General features: G+C 46.8%; 2 protein-coding genes across 6 annotated transcripts in view; one reads left to right on the top strand and one right to left on the bottom strand.

The window, feature by feature from the left end:
- Epac (Exchange protein directly activated by cAMP) overlaps positions 1 to 20,366 on the bottom strand; it is a 794,549-nt gene that overhangs the window by 331,310 nt on the left and 442,873 nt on the right. For 3 of the 5 annotated variants that reach the window (XM_050187981.3, XM_050187982.3, XM_072286538.1), the window contains exon 1: positions 16,262 to 16,563. The exons of the other annotated variants lie outside the window; for them this stretch is intronic. In XM_050187981.3, coding sequence (XP_050043938.1) covers positions 16,262 to 16,402 — 141 coding nt within the window. In that variant the 5' untranslated portion in view covers positions 16,403 to 16,563. Of the gene's footprint in view, positions 1 to 16,261; positions 16,564 to 20,366 lie in introns of those variants that run through there. 5 annotated transcript variants of the gene reach the window in all.
- The window catches only part of LOC129387524 (uncharacterized), a 71,631-nt gene continuing 68,087 nt past the window's right edge, over positions 16,823 to 20,366 (top strand). The window contains exon 1 of the mRNA XM_055076508.2: positions 16,823 to 17,388. Within this exon, the coding sequence (XP_054932483.2) occupies positions 16,929 to 17,388 (460 nt within the window). The 5' untranslated portion in view covers positions 16,823 to 16,928. The remainder of the gene's footprint in view (positions 17,389 to 20,366) is intronic.

Here is a 20,366-nt window from a genome sequence, read left to right as displayed (position 1 = left end):
CCTCGAGGGTGACGTCGAACCTCGCGCGAAACCGGGAGTCGAAAGGCTAAAGTTCGGCGCACAAGCACGGCCAGGGCGGGTAAATGACAGGCTTAGACGTGCCTCGCAGTCTAACTTTGCTCTTCGGTCGGAGTGGCACGTTCCCCTGCAATGTTACAGACTGGGCACTTCTGGGAGTGGCCTTACAAGTTTTGTAGCCGTCGTTAAATACAGGTTAAAAAAGGAATCTTCACCGCTTCCTGGCCATAACACGCCCACGTGTAGCTGAGGAGGCAAAGGTTTATGAGGCAAAACAGAGAGAGAGAGAGAGAGAGAGAAAGGCAAAGGAAAGACAGGGAGGTTAACCAGAGGTTATCTCCGGTTGGCTACCCTGTACTGGGGGAGGGGAAAGGGGATGCAATAGGGAGTACATTGTGTGTGGTGGCATGTGTCACTTTTTCCTAAAGCGCTCCCTTTGGTTCAATAACTGACCACTGTCATGGTCGATCGCGCTTCCTCCTTACCTTCTCGGGCCACTCGCACACTCGCATAATAAAAAAAATATATATTTTTCGCGCTGCCCTTGTCAACTGATCTTCTTGTTATTCTCTAGCATTTTTTAGACCTCTTCTCCATCTAGGTAAATACAGCAGGAGCGTATTTAAATCACCGATGTACATGACATGATACGCCGAACTACGACTGAATAGTTGGACTCCGATGCTTTGAATATTCACGCTGTTGATACGTGCATCTCGCGTTAACGCACGTACAGTAAACCACAAAATTTTGCGGAACACGAGATCTGAGAAAAAGCTGAATATCTGCGCAGCCGCACAATCCAGCCTAGTATTCGCCTTTACAGCCTCTACTAGTATAGGCGAACAGCATAGGGATGCTCGGTTTTACTGACTACTGTTCAGGCTGCTCGGAAATTGAACGTTCTATAAGTTCCCGTGGTTCGTAAACTTTCGGGGTTGACTTTACCAAAACGAAATGCTCACAGAATATTCGAGAAAATATTTAGGCGAAGTTACCAAGAAAATGGGTGAACTTTAAGTACGTCAACACACGCACAAAAAAAAAAAAAAATACCAAGCGTCGGAAAGGACTGGAATAGTTCAGGCCATACATTGAAGCTAACCGACCGTTATAGTCAGCATTATAAATGACTTCACAGCGATCCCTCGCACTCTGTCGCGTATGCGACAGAGTGTGAGGGGTCGCTGACGTATATGCAAGCCTTCATCTATTATCTATCGATCAAAACACACAACCAACAATGGATCAAAACACAACCAACAATGAAATGAAAATAAGTGCTCTGAGATATCTGTAGAAAAGCTGGTGAATTAATTAGCGTACAGGAGAACAAGAAACACTCGAATCGAGGTTTCCCCGCCATATGGTGAAAAACTAAGGCAACGCGTGTTTTTTTTTTGTGTGTGTGTTTTTTTTGCCTTCTTCCATGCAAATGTGCCGAGAGGCATATATATCTGTTTCTATGTTTACACTTGCATTTATGTGGTCCCACGATTACAGCTCAAAGGTTGAATGGATATTTTCATTCTATTTTTTCACCATGTGATGCTGAGCCGCAACGACCTTCTTGCTCGTCTTGCAACGAAACAAATTTGACGTCGTACGAAGGCGTTTTGTCTTTGGTATTAAGCATTAAAGCAAAATAGTCTGGGGGACCCGACAGTATTCCTAATGCCTTCCTGATTCGATATGTTGAACCTATCTGTTGAACCATCTTTAGTCTATCTTTGAACTCTGCTATATTGCCTGATTGGCGCTTGGCGCGGGTGACCGCCATTAACAAGAAATGCGATCGTCTGCATCTAGAAAACTGCAGAACCATTTCCCTAACATTCACTTGCTGCAAAATACTGGAACGCGTTATCGAACACTTTATTAACAAATTTCTTGAAACTATATATACAATTTGATTTCCGAATTCCAGCATGGTTTCCGCAAGGGGTTGTCAACTAATACGCAGCTTGTAACCATTATAACTGTTCTTATTGCTCATTAACGACCTTCCAGACCATGTTACTTCTAAAATACGCCTCTATGCAGATGATTGTGTTATGTACAGCCCAGTTGACTCACTCGCTGATCATCAGCGCCTTAAAGATTCCTTTGTTTCATTTTGTGACTGGTGTGCGACTTGGAAAATGAGCATAAATTTTGACCAAACTGTTCTAATGTCTTTTACTCACAGACACATGTCCGTATGTTATGATTATATATGCAACGGTGTACCACTAACACGAGTTTTTCAATACAAATATTTAGGCGTCATTTTTACACCCACCTTGTCTTGGTCTAAACATATAGATTACATTTGTAGTACAGCGTTAAAGAAACTTGGTTACATCCGCCGGACGTTGTCTCCTGCTCCGAGGGACACTAAATTAGTAGCATATAAAACACTGATTCGCCCAATTTTAGAATATGCTTCCTCCGTATGGAGCCCATGTAAACAATGTGAAATTAATTGTATTGAGTCTGTCCAGAGGAAGGCTATTCGTTTTGTTTACCGTCGCTTCGACCGAGACTTTTCACCGTCAGCTGCTCTTACGGAATTAAGCCTCCAGTTTCTTTCTAGGCAGCGGCACATAGAATCTCTGAAGATTTTCTATTCTTATAAGAACTCTCTTTGTCACCTATCAGATCCCTCCCTTTTAATGCCTGCTTGCCCGACTTCAACTAGAGCTTATCACGCCTCTAATATCAGACCACTCCATCCACGCACTAACACTTTCAAATACAGTTTTTTCCCCCGCATGATTGAACAGTGGAATTTGTTACCTGCCGAAGTTCGTTTGTTACCGATTTCTCAATTTTTAAATGCTATTGCTGATGTATAGTTCCTTCAGATTTTTATATTTCGTTTGTTACCCATTTCTCAATTTTTAAAATGCTATTGCTGATGTATAGTTCCTTCACATCTTTATATTTCTATGTTCTTGTTTCTCCATATCATAATCAGTTTTCTTCGCATGTAAACCCACTCCTGCCATAGCCCTAACGGGCTGCAGTATGTATAAATAAATAAAAATAAATAAATTATTCGCGAATTGGCACTGCAGCTTTAGATTCTCCGGGACAGGTTGACCTATTATTGCTTGAGTTTAGTAAGGCGTTCGACCGTGTTACCGCATGGAAAACTCAAAACACTTCAGACGTTCGGTTTTCCAGAATTTATGGTTAACTGGACAGGATCATATCTGGCCAACAGAACTTAATTCGTAGATATCAGTAGTTTCTCTTCGACTTTCTTGCCTGCTACCTATGGGGTACCCCTGGGAAGTGTACTCGGCCCCGCTCTGTGTTTAATGTGTATCAATGACATTACTTCGGCTGTAGATCCCAGTGTTCACATTAGGTTATTTGCGGATGACTGCGTGATATTTCGTAGGGTGGTGTGCCACGAAGATCAATCTAGTTTAAGTAACAGTCCCGCAGGTATGAACGAATTGCGTTCAGAATGGTCGATGAAGTTAAATTCAAAGAAAACAGCACTACTACGCGTAATGAACAAAAATATCCTGCGCCCTTCACCTACACTATAAACGGTTCTCCGATAATAGAAGTCAGCGGTTACACATATTTGGGACTTAACATAGGCAATACCTTTTCCTGGTCTAGGCATGTCGATGACGTTTGTGCATCTGCAACCCGCAAGCTTAGTTTCTTATAAGACGCAAGTTGAAATCGGCGCCGCCTGAGCTCAAACTTCCAGCTTTCATTACTTTCGTTTTACCAAAATTAGTATATGGAAGCATTGCATGGGATCCATTCGACAATAAACTTAAGTATAAACATTAACTGCAAATCGCGCAAAGACGTGCTGTTCGTTTTATATTCAATAAATTTAGGTCCACTGATTCGTAATCCACACTTATGCGCGTGAACAACGTTCCCACACTGGAGTATCGAAGAAAGAAATCGCAAGATTAAGATTCCGCTACAAGCTATGTGAAAGGTCATTGCGTCTTGACACGCGAAAGTATATTCAGCCGTTTGCAGCGCGCGCAACTAGTCGCCGTCATTCTCGCAACTAACTTCTCCATTCGTCTCGCACAAACATATTTAAACATTAATCTTTTCCACACACAATCCCTGAGTGGAATGACTGACCTGCCAGTGTGTTTTTATCAGATATGGTTACCGCATTTGAGCATGCTGTGTCCACCCTTTAAATATGGTGTGGCGTGTGCTATACCTTGTTATTGTAATGTGTTCATGAATTCTTGTTCTATGCGGGTATTATTTCGTTTTTGATATGTTTCGACAGTGAAAAACTAATATTTTCTTTAACTAATCGCACCTGCTTGGTCTAATTTAAGACCGCAGTATACCAGAAAATAAAAAATAAAATAAAGCTAAAATGTAGACGACAATATGTTTGCCGTGGTGCTGTAAGGCTAATTCTTGAAAGTATTTTCCTTCGTGTTTCTTTGGATTAGCTTTCTCGATTTAATCTGGAATGCGGTCCGCATAATAAGAAGAACGTGGCCACTGAGCTAGGTGAGGACTTACATTTATAACAACCACCAAGTGCTATAACATTAATAATAACCAGCCTCATTTTGGCTTACACATTAAAAATTAGGAATATACGCTGGCTGTTGTTATTTTGTTATGGTTATTCTTTCTTTTTTTCATTCCCATTCTTTAATTGTTGTTTCACGCGCTCATTTTCATTCAATGCGGGGAAAAAAAATTCTGGGCTTTCACGTGCCGGAACCACGATCTGATCCTGAGGCACGCCGTAGTGGGGACTAAGGAGTAATTTTGACCACCTTCGGTCCCTTAACGTACCCCCAAAGCACGGGACACGTGTGCTTTTGCATTTCGGCGTCATCTAAATGCGGCCGCCGCGGCCGGGGTTAGACTGCGCGACCTCCAGCTTAGCAGCGCAGCAGCAAATCCACTAAGCCACCGCGTCGGGTATTTAATCCAGAGAGAGACAATGCACTACGGCGTGGGCATGTGAAGGACGCATGTTAGATCCTGACGAAATTGGCCTGCAGTGTTGCGCGAAACAACTGAGTGAAAAAAGAACGGCCCCGCTAAAAGGATCCTTAGACTAACTCTGTCGCCTACTTTCACAATTCAGGTTCCAGCTTGGCAGATCACGTTTCTAACGAATGAATAAACGCTAGTGAGAGAACGGGACTCCTGTTGCTTTACTATAGAACGCACCAGCCGGTGACGAAGAAAGCAATTTAAAAAGAATGCAAGCGTGTCATTTGAGCCGCTTTTGTTCCTTTATCCAGGGCTCCTTCTAATATAGGGCTTAAATCCAAGTATGGTCGGCATGAGTTACTTGACGGATCATGCACTTATTTAAGGAGCCTTATGACACGTGGCCGCTGCAGCCTTCCCAGCTTAAGAAATGGTAATATACTTGCTCTACGGGACGAGGTAGACGCTGTTTTTTCTCATCGTTACAGAAAGCGTATAGTCTATACAGTCTAAGTGTAAAAACAAAGCCTCGAGGCGTCTAAAATTAGAAGTCTGGGTAATGAAAAGAAATCTCGGCCGCTTGAGCTGTGTATACGCTTCTCTGAAGGAATGAAGAATACTAATATCGCAAAAGATTTGGTGGGGAGTGAAATTACGCCGCTGAATTTGAAGACGTTTGCCTCTCGGCAGGGACGACTCAATTTCGCGCTAAGCCCTGCGCGGGAAACCCGGAATATATGCAGAAATACTGACCGCGACATCATTAAATGTCGTTTCATTCTATCTTCCTTCCTTCCTACACTCCTCCTTCCTACTTTCCTTCTTCCCTCATTTATCTCTCTCTCTCTTTTCCTTTCTTCGTTTTTTCTTCTTCCTTACTTTCAAGGAGAAAACGTTTTGTTAGAGCTTACTTTGTCCCTACTGCAGGTGTGCCTGACAAGCTTATAGACGAATGTAGGTTCGTGGCGAAAGAAAATTAAGAAAAGTGTCTGTGTAGTTTGGTGAACGTAAACGAAGTGCAGTTAGAAGGAAGCAAACCTAGCAGATAAGGCGGACATATATATGAGCAGGAAAAAAAAACACACAGACGCACAAAGAAAAAAGAAGGTACGAACGAGATTCTCGCACTTTACTGGCAAATGAAATGCTTCCTGTTGACGGTGGGGACACGGGATCTCGCATTTTCTCGAGGACGTGCTGTCGGCGTGTAAGCGTGCGACATTGTTCGGGAGTGAACTATTTCTGTCTTATGTGGGGTTTTACTTCTCTTCTTGTTAACCAGAAAATGAATGTTAGATGAAAATCGACAGGAGTAAAGAATACGCAAAATGATATGCATGTTTACGCGCCAGAGAATCTGCACCAAATTCACATATAGCGTGCGATGTTATAGATAATGCATAAAACTACAAAGTTGTCACGTGTAAGAAACTTCGACGCATTGTAAGCCTTAATCGCCATAAAGAAAGGAGGGGGGGGGCACTTCATAAATATGCAAATAAATGAACCAAAGTGCACAAGAGGTGGACAATATACAAACAATTGTTACCTGTCATAGAGCTCTACGAAATGATATAGAGTCAACGTGATTTCCTTCGAAATATGAATACGTGTTGTGGAATCTACTGAAGATAATACGACTTAAGAAAGGAGGCAGAGGAAGCGAAAGGAGGCAGCCCAAACACTCTTGATGATCTGCTGCAAATTGTAATGCAGCCCAATAGCGTGGTTTTATGAATGCACATCGCGCTGGGTGAATGTGCGGAATTCATTCGGACAAGATTCAAACGTTCCGGTGACCGCAAAAGACGCATGGAGGGCAACGACCCCAGGGTTCGAGGTTGGTATGGGCGCGCGGAGACACTGTAAGGTCCTTGTGCATGTAAACAGTGAAGCCGCTGTTCAGATACACTCTAAACGCGGTAACACTTAAAGCGAAGACTTCTTTGTGGAGCTCGATGGGTTTAGATGGTGCGGTCGGTGGCCGGAACGGGTTATGCGGAGTTTACCACTTCACTGAAGTCCCTGCGGAGCTTACTAAAGCGAACCTTTCTTTGCGGCGTCCGACGGGTTTAGATTCGAATATGGAAAAGAGGGTAGGCATTTAGAGGAGGGGAGAGGTACGAAACCCGCCCTATTCCCGCATCCTAGTCCGACACGCGGCGCATCTGATGAGACCTCAAGAGAGGCAGAACTGCGTGCGTCGAACTGATTAACAAAAAAGCACAAACGAATTAGTCTATACATGCGGTCGGTCCACATCTTGAGTGCCAACTCGATCCCCAGCTTCTGCGAGGCATGGACAACACCCTTTTACATCGCCTCACGTCTCGGAAGTGCTTACACCAAGCACTTCCTATTTCGAATTAAGTGCGTGCCCTTTCCTACATGTTCGTGCAGTCACGACGAAGAGGACGAACAGCAACTTACTTTTCGACTGTCCAACATTGCACATAGACTGCGCTTTGAATCAGAAGTCCGTTTACTTTACTCAATTTGGCCTTTCCTGTTTTGCTCTCACTTGCTAAAGCGCTAGCGCCATGTCCATCAAAAACTAGTGCATCAGAAAGCAATGGGAATACTGCAAGTATATGAAGACGTTGACATACGTGACAAATATTGACCCCACGGCATCGCGTGTTATTGTGTCGCATTCACGCGTCAGCGTGAAGCGTACTTGCGCAACTCAGACATCTGCGGACTTTGTTTCACCTAAACCTACTGTATCCATGCGCTTTCTTACTTTCGTTCAGCATCGTTTACGTCGATTGCCGCAATGCGCAGGACTTCCAGGCTTTTTGCAAGGGTGAAATTTTACGTAACATACAGGTATCTAACTACGCCGCACGTAAGCTTAAAAGCTGCGACGGCTCGAATGCTTCATTCCCAAGGTAACGACTGAAGCATAGATGCCAATAATGTTTACAGGGGCAGTATATCAGCGCTATGATAAGATAAGAAAGGCTGAGAGGTTAACCAGATTAACCGCCTAGTTGGCTACACTGCGCTGCAGGATGGGGTAAAGGCGCAAAAGATGAGAAAAGGGAATAAATGAAGAGAACCTGTCCACGCAAGCTCGAGTAAGGCAACGGAAAAGGACTACGGGGTCTTCATTCAGTCCCGATGATTCTGAACACACACACACACACACACACACACACACACACACACACACACACACACACACACACACACACACACACACACACACACACACACACACACACACACACACACACACACACACACACACACACACACACACACACACACACACACACACTGCTGCTTTTAGAACAACTTCGGCCTACGTCGGCTGGGACTAGGATTAAAGAATCGTCCTCTTTTCCGCAAAGGGGACGATTTTCAAGCTTGTACAGCGTGGCGCGCGGCACTTTTCTACGCCCACAGAAACGAGGCCACTCACGTAGAAGCTGCGCCCTCGTGTCTCTCAACCGACGAAGTTCACATTCGGCGCCTATGGCTAATCCGGGGAGGAAAGAATGGGCATTTGCGAATCACCCTGCGAATAATCAAGTTATTGGGCTTCACGGCCAAATGTCACAATCCCGCTATGAGACACGCTGCGAAGGTGCTATCTAGTGTTCTTCAACGCACGTCCGCAGGCCTGCACACGAGCGTTTCGCTCCTAAAGGAATGCAACCGGCGCAGTCTGGCATTGAACCCAAGGACTCATGATCAGCAGCAGGACTGGTTGTCGCTAGTTTGGATGCCTTTCCAACGACATTGCATTACTTGATCTACAGAAACTTTTAAGGGGATGGGGTAGGAAACGCGAGAAATGTACATTGGAATGTTGTTTAACGGTTTAGTTCTGCCTACTGTAGACACTCAAGCAAGTGCGGTCTACGGTATTTCGACGGCTGCATCGCTAAGGAGCTGATGGTCGTAAACTAGACGCATCGATGCTTTTTGAAGTTGTGCTTTAAGGGAAATGTTTGTCGTACATTTGATAGCTACTTCGTCACATTTTGTATCTTTATTTCTTGTTACTCGATAAAGATTTATATCTTTATAAGTCCTACAGGTAATATAAATATCGGTACAGTCGCGTCGCAGTACCAAAGCAGCCCATCACCGGATGCACGGCAAACAGGTGTATTGCAATATGGACAATACACTCCATCCCCGTCCTTCTATCACTCCATTATTTTTTTTTTCCAAGTGGGGCCTGAAACAGTAGACAATCTGCTTTTATGAACTGCTCTTCAAATTCATTACGTCATACTTATTCGAATGTCGAGGGCAACATCATGACTAGTGGAATATCAACGATGCTTATATGTGGCAAGGCTACCCACGTAACATGAACGCTGGCAGGAAAGAGGACCTTTAGGGCAGTTGAGAATTCGAAAGAGTTATCAGAACCGTGAATCGTACCCAAGGCCTAACACATGTATGCGCATGATCCTATTCTATTGTTCCGTTCCACACAGAGAGAGGTACTGATAGTGTTTTACGGAAATAGCTTCCCAAAGCCCCAACAGACAGGCAATCGTGTAATCGTGTAACCATTGTGCATGTAGAGGGAATCGGACTGTGGCATTCCATCGGTAGATTAATTTAATTGTTATTGCAACGGTTCCACTCTCGGAACAATCATAACTGCGCATGAAATTCAGCAGCACAGAGGTGTGTGTGTTTTGAGTCATCGACTATGCATTTGGCACATACGTTCGCAAAAACTGAGTTTGCGCGGCGCGCATATACATGATCTCAGAGATAGAGAGAAACAGGTTGGCAAAGGCAATTAAAGAGGTTAACCGGAAGAGACCCTGGTTTGCTACACTGCCCTGGGGGAAGGGTAAGGGTAAATAAAAGTGGAAAGAATGGCGGAGAGATAAAGCAGAGGCATGAAAAAAAGAAAACAGAGAAGGTGGGAAACTAAAGGAACATAAATGACCTACATGGCTTCTGACTTCCAACTGTTCATTTTCAAATCGTCAAACCTACTTTTATACTTGCAGACGTATGATCAAACAGCGAATTTACGTTAGAGATGATAATCCAGAAAATGAGATTCTTTATCGCTTATACTTACGCTATATAACCACGCGGATGTACAAATTACCAGCTTTCTGAAATGAAAACTGCCTCAACTATCTCTCTTTCTGGCTTTGTTTTTTCCGTGCCTTAGAAAGGTGGCCTCAACCAAGCAGGCGTACACACGCCTTAATAGAAGTGATATGCAGGATATCTCCCAGATCTGTTAAAAAAATTTCATTTTGCTTGGTAAACAAAGTACACAATGTTGCTAGCTTTCATGAAGCATGTGACGTGATAAAGAATTGAAGTTTCTGGATGGCAATCCCCAAATGTGATGCTATTATTTCATCACGTGTCTGCAGATATGAAAGTTGGTTTGGCTATGCCAAAATAAAGAGTTGGACGTCCGCGCCCGTGCATGTCCATTTATGTGTCATATGTACACGCTGCACGAATTCCGTGTCCAAGAGGAATTTCAGTGACTCAAGAACATTATCATTGATGATTCGATGGTAGCAGTGATACATTAAAACCCTATCAACCTACGGCAATATGCGATTATTTTTTTTCGCCCTTGTTGCAACGAAATAAAAAACGTGCTAACTTGTTGTAAAGTCAGGATAGCCGGTGAAGATGCAGCCATAAGCACTTTGGATTAAAAAAGACGGTCGTCAGCGAAGTTGTGCGAGCTCAATTCATTTGTGGGAACTCAACTACAAAATTCGTGGGAGGACCTATCTCACCATGAATGTCGACGTCATCGAGATTAGCGCTGAGGCAATGTGGCGACACACCGTTCTGCCACCGCCGAAAGGCGTCACGTATGAGGCATCCACTGCAGCTAGGCTCCTCTCTCTCTCGCGGTTCCCACTGAACACACTGCGCCATCTGGCGCCGCCGCCGCGAAATATGCGCGTGGCGTCTGCGTAAATACCTATTCAGACAAAATTGCCTGAATATATATGTCGCGGGTTGGATTTCACCCAAGACCGGAGAAATTTTAAAGAATTTTTTTGTACCACTCAAGAACGTCACATACCCCGCAGCACATACGCAGTGACCGAAGTTAGCGTCAAATAGGTTCAATAAAGTTCAGCGCATACCTAGTGGCACACACCCAGTGACATAAGGTGGGCCGCCGGTTTGTTTCGAGCCCTGTTCCCTTAGCACAGTAGCCTGATGCTGTATACACCTTCCACCAAAGACGGCCGAGTTACCCAAGTTGGTGAAAAAATGGTTAGAGGCCAAGCCAGACAGATAGCTAGGCAGAAAGGTACCCCTTAAAATTGCGTGAAGCGTCTAAAGAGTGGTAATTGCATTGAAAGAAAGTATGCTTGGATACGTGTGAATGCGAAAAAAAGCAGCTGTGGTGCAGGTGCGTGTTATATACACCCAGAGTTCTATATATCCAATGTCCAGACAGGTTTAACGAATTTGTTTTGCACGCTTGTTCGTACAGAGCGTAATTCGCTGTACCCGGGATCGTTATAATCGTGTTTCACAGTAATCCTACGGAATTATGCTTATCGCCCTTCGGCTTCTCATATAGCGCCGATGTTATTGCAGCGAGCAATGAAATATCAGCCCTTTTACTCGCAAATCTTTCGTTGCCACCATACTCAATTGTATATGACAGCCTCAAGAGAAAGCTTGCTTACGTCTCGAATGACATTCTACCGATGAACATGGGCAAGCGACGACAATTGGCACGGCTCACCGATCCTCCATAGGCAGCGATTTTCTTTCGCAATGAGATACCACTATTCGGAGGAGGCCTTTTAGACAAATATCCAGAACAGCGCACTATAGGTCATGTGACGTTCACATAGCAATCTTTTTCTTCAAGTAGCTAACTAAACCGGTAGTTACCGGGCGGACACTCCGTCACTGATTTGTGCTGGCTATTGCTGCTATGCGAGGCACGTTTCCAGGCTCGAATGTAAGCGTCACCTTTCGACACTTACAATTGAAAGGCGGTTAAAGCAGCGCTATTTTTCTGTGGAAAAGAAAGTCACTATCGAAGTTTCACACTTTCGCTCCCTTATGAAGGCACATCACAATCAGCCAAAGCTACGAGACTCGTGAGCATAACCGTCTGGGGCATCAATCGGCTATGCGCGCTTGTCAGCCACTTGTTTAAGGTGACTAGTCCTTTCGAAGCAACCTCCTATGCTGGCTGTCCCCCAAAGAGCATATATGTACACTCTTTGTCAACATTATGCGGGCTACCTAGCCTGCGACGACAAGGCTGACTACAGGCCGATTAAAGAAGTTTAGATGGCGTATCATAACTTCCAGCACCCTGGGGCGTGTTATAGAGACTGTCATGCTCACCATCCACATGTCTGGAGTGTCAGAAGCGCCACGGGAACCGCTCCACACATCCGAGCAAAAAACTTTTGCGATGGCGCCAGTAACCCGTACAATTTGGACAAAGGCTGTACTTTTCACACCTTGAGTGCGCTTAGTACTTAGCAAAGCGTGCGAACAGTTTGTTCACGACCGCTTGTTTTTATTCTGTTCCATACTTTATTAAAGATTCAAAAACTATATGCCTCCAGGTTAAGGTGTTGTCAAGCATGCTGGCATATAACGGGACTTTGAAAGGGAACCATTGGCAATCCTAAAGGCATAGATAAGGAAGGGCCCATACCCAAATCGCTTTGCTTACACGGTAGTTCTGAGCTGCAGTGAAGTGGTTCAGCTGAATCCATTTCCAAGCTATAAGCCGTTTCGTGCGCGCGTTCGCGTTTTGCTATCAAGCATGTGGGAATCAAATAATTTTGCCCGTGAATCATGGCTTTCTCTCTATTTATACGATCCACTTTTCAGAGCACATCAGAATACGAGTCATGAGCAGTAACATGTTGCCCTTTCCAGGATTAAATAAAGTCTTCCTCTCTCTAGGTCACAAGGAAAAACGGGACACGTTTACAATCGCATGTCCAAGTCTAAGCGTCCAAGTCTTCCTATTGTATCAGTAATACAATAGGAAGAATCGACAGAATATGATAACTATTTTCAGATTAGCATACTAATTGGCATGCAAAGGCAATCACGGAGAAAGGAATTCCTCCCTTGTTTATCTTATCATAAAACGAGCTGTACATGACGCGTTCATTTTAATCAGCGCATGAAGTGCCAGGACAATCGGTAGACCCATGATTCTTTATTGGAGTAGTGCACACTTATGAAACACCAATGCGCGTGCATGCATTGTCCGTATAGATTAGCGCACTTCCAAGTAGTCCAACTATGAACGCGCAAGCGCAAAGCCCCGGAACATTTCAGTCTGAGCTAGTTGAGGATTGCTAGAATAACAGACTAATTCAGTGAAAATGGCGGATGCACTCGTCGGCTTCGGAGAACCATGAACGCCTATAAAAGGCACACTTTCTGCGTTTAGCAGTGCTAAAAATTGCGCGCAACTAATACACATAAGCTTGAGGTGCTCCTTATTGTTTATTACTGATACTGGAGCAAGGCGAACAAGCGGGCTAGTTGAATTGCATGTAAAATATGTGGTACTTATTTAGCACAACGTAAAGACGGAAGGCGGTTGAACCACAGAGCAAGGCTTACCTGGCGATGCCCCAGACTTCGCTCTTCCCCACGTTCTCTAATTTGCTCGAAAATTTCTCCCTCCTTTATGTTCACTTCAGAGCTGGACCACTCCAGTGTAACAGCTGCGCCCTAAACAATGGCCACTGCTGGTAGTCCACACCAAACGTGTTATCAGATCCAGAAAAATGGACTCACCACCAAGACGGTGGACTCAGATTGACTCCAACAGCAACGACTCGGACTAAGAGCCCTTATGAAAAAAAGTTTCTGCGTATGTAAATATATATCTCTCTCTTTCTCAGAAGGACGACTGGCGCAGGAGTCCCTTCTTTTCATGATTTGAAAGGACCCTCATAATTAAAACGTGAGCTGCTTGTTGCTTTTGAAAACTATGCAGCAAACCAGAGTTTTTCTGGTTTACTTCACTTCCCTATCTTTCTTTCTTTCTTTCTCTTTCTTTCTTTCTTTCTTTCTTTCTTTCTTTCTTTCTTCCTTTCTTTCTTTCTTTCTTTCTCATTTCTCTCTCTCTCTCTCTCTCTGCTTGTTGACGGCTTAGCACTAACATAATCTGCAATGGGATGCCAAATGCTATGGCCAAGGTGATTTTAGAAGCCACCTGGTTCTACCTTAAGTGCAGGTTAATAATGTATATAAAGAGGCGCACTGGTTTTCTTTTTTTTTTGCGCAATATTGGCGAGGTGTGGTCGTTACACTAGAGGGGCAACTTCGGTTCAATTTTTGGCACAACGGAGCGCCTCGTCCTGTGGTTCCACCATCTCCTGTCTTTTCTTTGTGCGGAAAAAGTACACGTATATTACGCGCTTTCTTTTTTTTTAAGTGCATAAATGTTCCAAGGAGTGTAGATCTTTGGCCTACAGCTAAATCATTCTTCACATTCTTGCACCTCCTACGGTAAAATGCCACCGTTTGTATTTAAAGAATGACGTGTAGCACAGCGCGAAGCATTTCCGTTCTTGTTTTCTCTTAGACGTTTCTGTTCACCGAGTGCTGTCAGTTCTGGCTAAATCAGGCGATAGACAGACGTCATGGGCTCTGAACGTTAGGCTTGTAAGGAAAGAAGAAATATAGGCCCTGTGGCAGCAAGCGTTCCCGGTGCGTTCAAACAGGAAAGGTTTCATTTCGCAGTTTTTGAGTCTCGCTAAAGCGCTATGGACACACTTTAATGTTTTACGTGCGGAATAGCAGCCATCTTTTTTTGCGCCCGACATAACTGCGATGCCGCACGAATAGCTGGGACTTCACGCACGCGTATTTCTCTTACGTCACACTTCTTCGCTTGTAACAGCTTCGGCAGCGTGACGAACCACGATCCTGTCAGAAGCACCGTTATATTGTTAATGTCGTTCCGCCCTAGTTCCACTAAGTGCAACATGTGTGGAATTATGTCAAACATAGCTGGTGCAACCTACGTGAAACGAGATTAGGATGTTTTACTTTGTGAAATTCACGTGTAACGATATTAACGGTGATATACAGCAACGGTGGCGAGAAGCTCGACCGACGGAAGAGCCGACACTCGGACATTATTCCACGCAAGGTCCACTTACAAGTGGGACATATTTGCAAATATGCGTCACATACTTATTGAAGCCTGTGTGAAACGATATCAAGAACGTAATTGAACAAATTAATGAATCCGTCTATTCAGAAAATTAAGTGGCCTGTTGACAGGCTCATAACGGCGAATCGTAACTGGTGATGGCAACGCGGGTTTGTATGAGGAGGCAAGAAGCGCACTGACAATGGAGATGGCATTCGCACACGACATTTCAAGAGATTATTTGCGTCAATTATAAATACAGTAACGTCAGTACATCCGGCACTTGACGGAGCCACCGTGCTTACCGTCATGGTTCGCCCTCTGAGTGTAATAAATAAATAAATAAATAAATAAATATTAAAAAAAGCTTGATCTCTCTCCTCAGTGGAATGCAATGACGACCTTCACTCCTTTTGACGTCACTGTGTTTTGTCGCCGTATGCAGTGTGGCAGGACCAACCGCTTACGCCGGTCAGTGCGAATAACCGAACGGACGCGAGGTGCACGCTGTTTTCACTTGTCCCTAAAGGTCGGAGTCCTTACTCCTGCGAACTTTATTTTGCCTTTTCTGAAGACGAATAGCGACGCTGCGACAAAAGAGCACGGCGACATTTCACACACGGAATCACAAGTGGAGGGAAACGAGGCGACGTCCAGTTCTGGTTAAACGTCACGCACTCCTGCAGTATAAGAAAAGAGAAAACCGTGACGTTTGAGCAGTGCAGCGGCGTGAAAAACAAGTAGGCCTATAGCGGCGGAATCGAAAAGAACGCGCTTTGCGTATGTCTCCAATTCTTATCCACGTGGCCTGTTTGCTAGTGTGGCCAACGACACGACCGAACGGCGAACCCGGGATACTTTTTCGCCTCATATGGTGAACTGCGGCTGCCTGTGGGCAGCTAAATCTTCAGCGTGTTGTGGGCTCGAACTATCTAAAAATCAATTTTTGATTCACACGATCCCTCGTAGTAGGTGACGAAGACAGCAGGATGAATTTCGTAAGCTTTATGAATACTAGAAATACCTTTACGAGTTGCCCAATGGCGGGATTGTGCCAGTGTTCCAAGCTCCTCGCGCTACCTCAGCCTACACAAGACGCTGCCCCGACATCCCGTTCCCGAGTCACGAGAAGCGTGAACGTAAAATTTTTCACCTCCCGCTGGGACTTACGCTTGGGTTAACGTGGTAGACGAGGCGTGGCGACCAGGGCCACGATATGTGCCGGTTCATCATGACCTTGAAGGCGGACTGGATGGACGACGTCACCGAACCCGGCTTGCCTGCCTGCTGTTTGCTGTCCGGCGTATCCATCGCACAGCACAGAACACGCACCCCACTGTGCGTATACCTATACCACAGACACTCGCGAAGCGACGGCTGCGAACAGACCCTCTCTGTCACTCGCCCGCGAAACTAAACGCGGACGGGCAGAAGCGGGAAACGAGGCACCACACACGCGCACGCTCTTGACTCGTAAACTCACGATGGCTTCACCACCACTGGCCGAAGAAGAACACCGAGCGCCGAACAGGCGAGCAGAGGTGCGACGTAGCCGCTGGGTCACACTGGAGGACTTCGGAGTCGTGCGATGGTCGGTCGGCGGCCAACTGTATGCTTCCAACGGGGCAAGTTGCACCGACGGTGCAAACTGGGCCAATGCGTTAGATTGAAGCTTCGATCGGAACTACAGCGCTGGAAGAAGCGGGAACCATAGAAGTGTTGGCAAGCAACAGCAGGAGCTCCAGCAGCGGCAACGTCGGCGTGGAACAGGTGTCTCACATGCCTGAGGAGGGACAATCGGGCGCAAGCATCTCGCGTTTCCAAACGAGCGTGATCGATGCGGCACGCATGCACGCTCGCCGTCGAGAGCCGTGGCTGGCTGCTCCGCTGCCGAGGACAAAAAGGAAAAAAAAAAGAAATAGTAGGGCTCGTTCGCCGCGCTGCTCACGGCTGCCTGAGCAGGCAAAGGCAGGCAAGCCGTGTCGTATGCGTCGCTCCTCCTTCCCTGCTGCTGCTGCTGCCGTGTGGCGCGCCCAGACCGCGCGATGCCAATGCAAGCCGTGAACGTCGCTCGCACGGTAGGCTCGAGGCGCGCGTGCTTCACAAGTCAATGCTGTGCGAGAAGCAGCCGCGACCAGCGGCGGTGGCGACGACGTGCGTGCTGCGGCGAGCCTTACAAAACGTCCACGTTTCCGGGGCGGCCTCGACGACAGAGTCCCGCTGGGCTGTCCTGCTTGCCGGCTGCTGTCCGTCGCCGACGCCTGGCTGTCCACAGTCCTCGCTGCCCGAAAAGAGAGGCGAGCGCCCCTCCTCGCCTCGTGCGCGGTGCACCCCCCGCTCTCGGCGACAACAGGGTCGACGGTGCGCAGTGTATCCGGCCGCCCGCACAGGCGCTCTCGCTCGCTCGTCAGCGAACGACCGTGGCGAGGAATAATAATAACGGAGCGTCGGGAGGCGCTTGATAGTAGTACTCCCTTTGCGCTATGTGATCGCCCCGTCGTCGCATATACGGGCCGCGTGCGTCGGCGCGCTTATCAGCTGGTTGTGACGGAGGTCGGCTCGGTGGGTGGAGGGGTGTATTCTTTCTTGTTTGTTTTTATCGGCCTTTGGCTGCGCTGCCGTGAACGCTGAAGTCGGCGAGTTAGCGGGACTGTACGGAATCGTGCCCGCAATCTTCGCCGCTCGCTCTCTGTCGCGACCGCTACGCGGCACCGCGGGTGTGCGCGACGATAGCCGGCAGCGACTGCTTGCTCTCGGAGGTTTCGCGGACGCCCAGTCAAAGGGACGGCCCTGGCTTGGCGAGTCTTCTAGCCGGGAAGTTATCGGTGCGCTGACGAAGACTCCGGAAGGTGTAATCGAAGCTACGTCGTTAGCGTCTCTCCATACTGCCTATCTTTGGCCGTGCCAACAGAGCACTTACTTCTGGAACAAGTCGTGTGGAAGGGAATAGCTCCTCTTCAGTCTTGTTTGTAGGCGGAAAATGTGTGATACAGGTGGGAATTTCTTCGATGTCCTCGCTGACTGCTTAAAGCTCTTCGTGACTGCTCGCAGGGATCAAGGCGAGGAGTCTTCTCACGGGAAAGCTGAACTCACCGCTGCTTCCGCGAATGCACTCACCGCAGCCGCTCTGCGCGCGGTGGTCCTTGTCGATGGCTCCTATCGCCAACAAGGTTCCTTCGGAGCTTGCAGCGAGTTCGCACAGTTCGTATTCTAGTCGGCATTCGATAAATCTCTTCTACAATACATCCCGTTTATAAGCGCGACGGTACTGAACGCCCAGAAGGGCCTAAACATATCATCGCAGAAGTGGAAGTGCTTTCACACATCACCCGTCACAGCATGTGAAGTACAGCCGGAAAGCCGCCACTGATCCGGTGAAGAACGCATAACGCAACTAATATTTCAAAGATGATCGCGCACCGCTGTTATAGTCTCCTTTGCAGACGTCGTCTGCTGTCGAGTTGTTCGCTTCACAGTGACATCCGTTAACCGAGCTTGAGGAGAGCGGCGTGTCTTCGTGCTCAGGTGGTAATCTTCGACGTATGGAAACCAAGAACAAATTTCCACTCGGAAAAGAAAGAGCAGGTCGCGAATGAGTGCACGACGCACCTGTGTGATCACGAGAGCACGGTCACCGAATCAGAGGTGGCGCACACGAGCTTTCGCTTCGAGCTCGCGAGTTGTCCTTCTATCGGTTGTTTTCGTTGACCCGCCGCTGCTCCCTAACAGAGACGGCAGGAGTGGGAGATCGCAGGTGCCGGATCCTCGCAGGGGGATTTCAGCCGCGGATGTCTCGCATGAGAAACGCGAGCGCAAACACAGCCCGAGAGGAGAGAGAGACACGCGAGTACGGCGAGAGGGAGGCTGCCTGGCTAGGCGAGTCGGCGACTGAACAAACTGCCGCGCGGCGTGGAAACACCTGCTGCTTCGGCCTCTCGCTAGGCGCGTTTCTTTTCCTTTTTTAACCTTTGCTTGTGTTTAGCCGCTTTCTTTCCTTTTTTTCTTTTCTTTCTGCCACCTTGCCACATTTTCCCGCGAAGTACTTGCCATATACACAAAGAAAAGACAATGAAGAAGGAAAAATGGCAATATAGTAGGCAGTATGCGGTGCTGGTAAAGACAAAGAGGTCGCAAATTTGCTCCATTCCGGGAGAGCGCCCTAAAACGAAGCTGAGCTCTCAGGAATAAAAAAAGAAAGAAATACAAGAGATTTATTTACGCTCGCGCGCGCCTATGCTGGCCTTCGATGTTCGCTGTGGCCTTTCTTTCCGGCCGTGCTGCAGCTGCAGGCCAGAATATTGGACAAGGAGCAAGAGAAAACCTGCACGGAGAAATGTCATTCCGGCTATGCAACGTAGGCTTCCTAAACCTAATATTAGAAACGGACTAGCCTGCACTTCCACAACATTTCGTAAGGTGCATTGTTAGTCTACTCGCACTCGAATTAGCAGAGTGGAATACCGCACATACAAGGCGCACCGGACTGCACGGACTAAACTCCTCACTGCAACTCAGACCGGACTGACCGGTGCCGGACTGCACCGACGCGAAGCCTCTCTTCTGTATCGGTTGTGGCTGGGAGTTGCCTTCACGAAAGCTTACTCAGCACTAATTGGAATGACTGATAGTCCTGCATGTGATGTTTGCGGATGCGAGGAGAACACTGACCCCTTATTGTGCCACTGTCCTCAATTTCAAGCACAAAGACAATCTTTGTCCAACGCATTGAGGAAACTAGACGATCGTACTCTGAGTGAACAGACAGTACTAGAACGCCGTCCCCACCGATCGTCGGCTCAGAAGGCAGTGAAGGCACTTTTGTGCGCTTTCTGAGAACGTCTGGTTTGCACGAGCGGCTTTGACTCAATGGCTGTCTGTGCACTACTCTACCCCCCTCTCTCTCTCCCTTCTCTCTCTTCCTCTTCTCCCTTCCCCCAGCGTAGGGTATCCAACCAGACTCTTGACTGGTTTACAACCCTGCCTTCTCTCTCTCTCTCTTCTCTCAGAGATCGCGTGCCGCAAAAAGGGCGCACTGTGTTGATGCTGCTGACAGACATTTTTTAGGGGGGGAAACAAAACCACGGTCACCGTAATGTCAAGTTCACTTAGCTGCGCAACGACTGCTGCTCTCCTACCAGAGGCGTACTTTCCGCAAAGCTGAGTTCGGAATGCCAAATGCCAAGTGGAAACTACCGACAGCTGACTCCGCTATCTAACCGCGCGCTTAGTTAAAAAAAAAAAAAATACTCGATCTCGTCAACAGACCAAGCAGCTC

Source organism: Dermacentor andersoni, chromosome 2, assembly GCF_023375885.2.
Source record: "Dermacentor andersoni chromosome 2, qqDerAnde1_hic_scaffold, whole genome shotgun sequence".
In the NCBI taxonomy this organism is placed as follows: Eukaryota; Metazoa; Arthropoda; class Arachnida; order Ixodida; family Ixodidae; genus Dermacentor; species Dermacentor andersoni.
This window is presented reverse-complemented; position numbering and strand designations above follow the sequence as displayed.